This window comes from Schistosoma mansoni, chromosome 2 (genome assembly GCF_000237925.1).
Source record: "Schistosoma mansoni strain Puerto Rico chromosome 2, complete genome".
NCBI classification, from domain to species: Eukaryota; Metazoa; Platyhelminthes; class Trematoda; order Strigeidida; family Schistosomatidae; genus Schistosoma; species Schistosoma mansoni.
Genome location: NC_031496.1, coordinates 22525976 through 22532284, shown reverse-complemented (window position 1 = coordinate 22532284; position 6309 = coordinate 22525976). Strand labels below are relative to the sequence as shown.

The 6309-nt window shown below is 34.5% G+C and overlaps 1 protein-coding gene across 1 annotated transcript; it reads left to right on the top strand.

Annotated features, from left to right (window-relative positions):
* The first annotated feature begins 273 nt into the window (after nt 1–273).
* Smp_171120 (putative udp-galactose transporter) lies at nt 274–4254 on the top strand. The gene is made up of 7 exons (XM_018796104.1): nt 274–351; nt 393–490; nt 529–656; nt 690–875; nt 917–1040; nt 2181–2287; nt 3864–4254. Exons 2-7 carry the CDS (start codon nt 418–420, stop codon nt 4140–4142), a joined length of 897 nt encoding a protein of 298 aa, XP_018650350.1. The 5' UTR covers nt 274–351; nt 393–417; the 3' UTR covers nt 4143–4254.
* The last annotated feature ends 2055 nt before the right edge of the window (nt 4255–6309 follow it).

The window sequence follows — 6309 nt, the reverse complement described above, 5'->3', positions numbered from 1 at the left end:
GATCTATCGTACAACGAAACTTACATACCTTCATGAGGACTAGGAGATTTTGCATGGATGTTGTCGGAAATATGACAAAATTCTGGACAAAATAATTGTGATCACTCAGATAAGCAAATAAAATTACAAAAAATCTAGCGACCAGAAAGGATTTGAATACAGAACTCCTGTTCATGTTAAATTTAACAAAATTTATAACTTCGTCTTTGTTTTACTGTCTCGATAAAAGTGATCTGTCACTTGTAATTATTCAAAAGCTACGATGCTTTTGTTAGGTGTATATTCTCTTCTTTTTCGCTCCGGAGGTGTGTTCTTGTCTTACCTCGTGTATGGCATTTACCAAGAAAAAATGTGAGCTAGTTTAGTTTCACGTATGTAATCGTTTTTGTTAGCACAAAAACCAAGTATGGTCCTGGAATGGAGTTATTTGATTTCTATTTCTCTCTCTTGCTTTTCCAGTGTATGATAAATTTCATATTTTCACTAATAGGTAAATTTGCATTTATCATCACCTAACGATGTCATTAGCCCTTCGGTTTTGGCCGGAGTCATCAGTTCCTTCCTTGGAATATAAGTTTAGCATTTGTGGCTTTAGTTATATTACCGCAATGTACACAAGTAACACAAGTCTTAAGTATGTCTCTTATCCTACCCAGGTTTGTAATCGTGTTGTTAAAACTTTTGTATAGGTTATAGGAAAATCCATCAAACCAATTCCTGTCATGCTGCTGAGTGTATTGCTAGCTAGACGGCGTTATCCTTTGCAGAAATACATTTTTGTGACAATGATTTCCTTCGGTGTAGCACTTTTCATGTTCAATTGGCATTCAACGAGAGATTCCGCCAGCTACTTCGGCTTTGGAGAATGTCTTTTGGTATACTACTGCATTTCTACTTGTTTATTTATTTTTTTAAGATATCTTCGTTACTTCTCGATGGTGTTACTGGCGGAGTCCAAGAAGAACTTAAAAAATATAACGTCGGTTCTTACACTCTAATGATGCATATGAACCTTTGGTCTATCATCTACTTAGTGCCAGGTAAGAATACTGATATATATATATATATATATATATATATATTACTTTTGACATTTACATAGTTCCATCATGTGTCATGCTTTATCAGCAAGCGGTTGTTTTGCTTTTAAACAAGTATTGTTAAAAAGTTCACATACTATCCAAAAGACTTTTTCGTCTCATTTGTTTACAGTCATACATATCATTAGCACGCAGTTGTAAATTCACTTTTAATTTTACTGCAGCAGATGATTATTGACTTGACTTGGGTATATACATTTCAAAGCTCGATGATCAATTACAACGTGGGAGCTTGTTAAATTTAAGGACAGGATTTGAATATAGTGTAACGGGACTAATCTTTAATGTTGCTAATGAAACATTTACATGCGAGAGTGGCTAAATCACTAGTGTTATTTGACTCGTCCTTTGTATAATGCTGTTCGAATCTACAGTGTGTGGTCAGAAAGGACTGGAACCAAACGTAAACTATCACGTTTTTATCTGCATCATTTATATTTCAGTAATGTCTGAATAACTCAGGAAGATTCAAATTGTCATCTGACCTTTGCTCCTTGAACTTGGTAGGTGTTGTTTCTTATAGCTCAGTCGATTGCTTAGTTTACAACCTACTCTTGTACTGATCAGTGATTGTTCAAGCAATGTAGTCATGCAGAGGACAACAATTAACTATAATCCATTTATCAGGTTGTGGAGATACACCTATTGGACTTGCTAGGCCCTCGTTTAGACGGAATACTTTTCGTGGTTGGTTTGATAAATATTTCCTAAAGCAATCCGACGAGTCGTAGTATAAGTTTACTCACTCTTAGCTTGCCCTTTGTCCTTAATAACTTGATATTTCATAACTGTTATATTTACACATTAATCTCTCAGTCCATTTTTACTCTTACTTTTGTGATTTTTCGGAAACTACCACACCAAACCCATTCAAATTGCTCCCAGTTTCCAAGTTGGTTCAGTCAATTCTCCACTATACACACTGGGTTTAAGAATACTTTTCCAACTTGTCACCCAATATTTCATTTGTCTTACTTCTAAAAAGTAACATTTAATCTCTTGTTAGTTGGTTATATTTTTGTTTGTCAAGTTTGGTTTTAAAATATACCAAAATTACTCCATATGCTCCCCTTATTTAAGTGATTGTGTTCTCCGGAGAAGTTTCACCGTTCTTGGAGTTTATTAAACGTCATCCACATATTTTTTACGACATGAGCATTTTTGGTTTGACAAGTGCTGTTGGCCAGGTTAGTTATATTTTTAATAACCAGTTAGGCATTAGAGTAGGTTTAGGAAATGCTTTATGTTTTTATACACGTTTATATTGTTTGCTCAGAGTAAAAACGTGGTAATATTACTATCTCAAGATGCCCTAAAGCTTAAATATACGGATGATTGGTACTGTGCATACTAATAATAAATCTTTTCAAAGTCTTCTTTGTGGGAGATGACTAGCTTAAAGGCATGTGGTTTAACAATATTGAAGTAAGACTGTGTATCGAAAGACAAATGTTTAGCTCTTCAGGACCATTCAAGGAGTTGAAAAATCGTGATTATCGTAATGATGAAGTGACAATTAGAAAACAACACAAACCGTGATAGTGGAGAAAGAATCTGACAATCAAGCAAGTTCGTTGCTACTTGGCAGTCGTTTGATGAACTTTATTATGATATTTGTGGTTATTTCTCCTTTGCATATGTACTTATATTCGACTTTCATTGTAAGAGTGATCCTGCCGAATCATTTTTGGCATAGTTACGAAGTCTGTGTGTCGGTTAGACGGAACTATGCTTTCGGTTTGTAATACTGCAACATTAAACTATGAGGATCAAAGCATAAAATTACTTGACTTTTTGATTACATTTATTTTGATTAGTTGAAACCCATAAAACAAGTAAAATCAGCATTGCAATCTATTCATTGTTATAAATTTTAGTTGAACTTAACATACTAAAGTACCTGAGTTTATGAATTATCTGTTAACTATTCTGCCATAAAAGTGTGAGTCGAGATCAGATGCAATAGCTCAAATGTATTCGACTTTTATTATCCTACAATTCTTTTCCACAGTGGATTTTCATTCCGTAAATTTGTTTATTTTCAACCACATTTTCACTATGCTAGTTAGCTTACCACTTCCATTAGTTTTATTATTTTGACTTTTGTTGATGTTAGTCGTATTGATTTCCTCACAGTGTGCACATATGAAGTAAAGTACACTTTTACCACATTTTACACTGTTTCTGATTATATTGTTAAAATCTACCTGGCTAGGGTCCGCGCAGTAACCATGATCAGCTGCTGAAGACATTTGGTGATACGGCTTGGGATCAGCCACAATAACACCACAGACGTATTTATACTTTGTTTTCTCTCAAACCTTGATTTTTAAGTTCGCCTTACCTTTTTTATTTTGTAGATCCCCACTTTTTTCTCTGATAATATTGTCTATCCGTATTCTATACTCTCACGTATGCTACTAATAATTCTACTACTTTGACATTCGCCTTGGTTAATTCATCTAGTTGTGCTGGCTTTATGCAGTAGCTTAAACCGACTTATGTATATGAAGGATTCCACGTGGCTCATAATTGACATGTTATGGTATATTTGTTGACTTGACAGTGATCGAGTGTCTTCTAGTTCACCTATCAAAGTTTTAGGAAAATGATATGAATACACTGAATAAAACAAAGTTTTTGTTGGATGTTAATCATGATTCGTTTATATTAGACACACAGATACCATCTTGAATTATGTTTTTGATTTACAAGCTGTTTTTGCCTTTTTGTCTTATTGTTTTTCTCCCGCCATCTCTTCAGATATTTCTATTTGGTTTGATCACAAACTTCAGCCCATTAACTTGTTCAATTGTGACTACAACAAGAAAGTTTTTCACAGTTCTCTTCTCAATTATTTTATTTGGTCATAGTATGACAACATGCCAGTGGATAGGGACGGTATTAATATTTTCTGGTTTATTACTTGATCAGACCTATGGTAAAACACGTTCTAAACAGTCGTCCAACAACACAAATAATATCAATGGGACAATGAATTCAGTTAAGAGTCATATTGAATTAGAAAAGAAAAGTGAATAATATGTTGTTTATGCAAAATAATCGAAATGTAACAAATATACGAGTTTTCTTTTTATATTGAATCCAATGTAATTGTTATGTCTTTTTGTCTTATATTTTTTAATTTTGCATTTCTAACTGAATCTACGATTCATTTGTAATTCTATCTCTGGTCACTATTAGGAATGGGTTTAATTAGTAACCAATATGAGATTTAAAACTAAAGATCACTAGGGAGAACTAAGAAGAGACATTAGTATTTGTTTTGAAGCACTTTCATGAGATTAAATGATATACTTAGGCATATTTTGACTCGGGTAGACTACCCATTTTCATCATTCATCACAAGAAAGAGTCACTAGATATATGTTGCTTCTTTTGGAGCATATGCTCGCACTTCACTCACGTTCTAATATGACTAGGTGCCTGCCTACCCTAGTTTGACAATGAAACTGCCAACAATGTCTTTGGAGAGCTGGGTAGGTGTTAAGTTCGCTACTTAATTAACGCAGAGTACAGTTTACAACTACGACACTCGAACGTTAAAACGTCGCCGTCGCAAATCAGAAGACAGAAAAGCTGGAGAAGTGATCCTTTGGTAAGAATCGAAACGTACAGAAAATCACAGGTATTTATAGATATTAGCATTTGTTAAATCAACATTATAATTGAATCAATCCACAAGAAGACATATTACGCTACTGTCCAATAATAGCATGATACGTTGATATTCTAGAAAGCTCCATCATGTTCTGATTGGCTGGCAACTCTTTGGCTTCTTTAAAGCCTCTGAAGGCTCCGTCGTAGTTCTCGGAAGCCGACTCAACAGTAGGCACTTAGTCGACCATGGAGAGGACGTTCATTCCTATGTAGTCTGAGATAATCTGGAGCTTGCCATAGAAACGGCAATGAGTTCTGTTAGCAATATTTAGCAATAAACAGTGGTCTTTAGAAGCCTCTAGCAAATTAATTGATACGTGGAAGTTCATTACTAGAAGGTTCAAACGATCAAAAACGAGGGAGATGTAAATACACATTAATAGGAAGTTTGCGCATAGGTCGCGGGCAGTGGGAGGCAAAGAAAGTAAAAGAAATAGCGATGGATAACATTAGTCAACTGTTGGGATTATCAGTCCGAAAGTCAGTTACTAGTAGAAATTCCTGAAGAAACAAAATTATGATCTAATCTTGGATCATATGACTAAAACGATTAGAGGAAGGGTATCGAACTGTTAGAATGGTCTCTATCCGTTCACTACCCATCAAAAGCTGATATAAAAGGCCTACATTGGGTTACTAAACCCATGCAAAGTTGTAGAGGCCATAGCCAACCTGAGATCAGCAGATACCAACCAGATCCTTATGGTTTAGCCCTGGAAATATTTAGAGTCGTTATATAGTCTTGATGGTCTGACTGGTAAAATAGCTTAAGTTTGGTATGTGGAAATAATTCTATCAGATTAGTCTCGATCAGTGATTGGCAAATTCGCTCTCGTATTTACATAGATGTTTCGAACAGCGGAAACTTAAATGGGACAATTTCATTGTCTGTGTAGTGAATAAATAAATTACAGATAAACACTTAAGCTCTTTTGCTTTTTCTCCCCACCATTTTACGTTTTTTTGTAAAGTATAGATGTTTTATGGATAATTCTATATAATTTAGTTATGTGTACTAGCTATTCTGGATCAGTAGTATAGAACATGATCTAATAGCTAGCTGTGGTGTGTGCTACTGATGTTGACAAATGTAAGTAGTGTGTATCATAGGTCGAAAGTGAAATGTCTGGTGTCAGAAGGTTAAGAAGGTCGAAGAAAAGAGAACGAGAACAGAAAATAATTAGTGTGGAAACTAAAGGGCATTGAAGTCTGAGACAATTAATGAACATTTTGCAAATGAAGTAATTACTACATGGTTCTCAGATTTTACTAAGACGTTTTGTGGTTTTGTATTCACATACATTCGATTGTATCCACTTGTGTTCTCGTTCACTATCTAGCTACAATAAAATTAGAACCAGTAGAACTTTCAAACTACTGTAAGATGGAAAAATATCAAGTACACTAGTCTTCTTTTTATCCAATGTTGAAAGATATTTATCGCCGTTTAGATTCACCGAATTATCTTCTCTGTTTGAAAAAAGTGATGAATAATAAGGATTATGGTGTTTAGCTCTCATTATTGTAA

Bases quoted from the DNA above. Each gene is read 5' to 3' on its own strand.
- Smp_171120 (XM_018796104.1), top strand. From the start codon at position 418: ATGGAGTTATTTGATTTCTATTTCTCTCTCTTGCTTTTCCAGTGTATG. The intron at 491-528 runs GTAAATTTGCAT...CGATGTCATTAG, and splicing joins TTTCATATTTTCACTAATAG to CCCTTCGGTTTTGGCCGGAG. The intron at 2,288-3,863 runs GTTAGTTATATT...CCATCTCTTCAG, and splicing joins TGACAAGTGCTGTTGGCCAG to ATATTTCTATTTGGTTTGAT.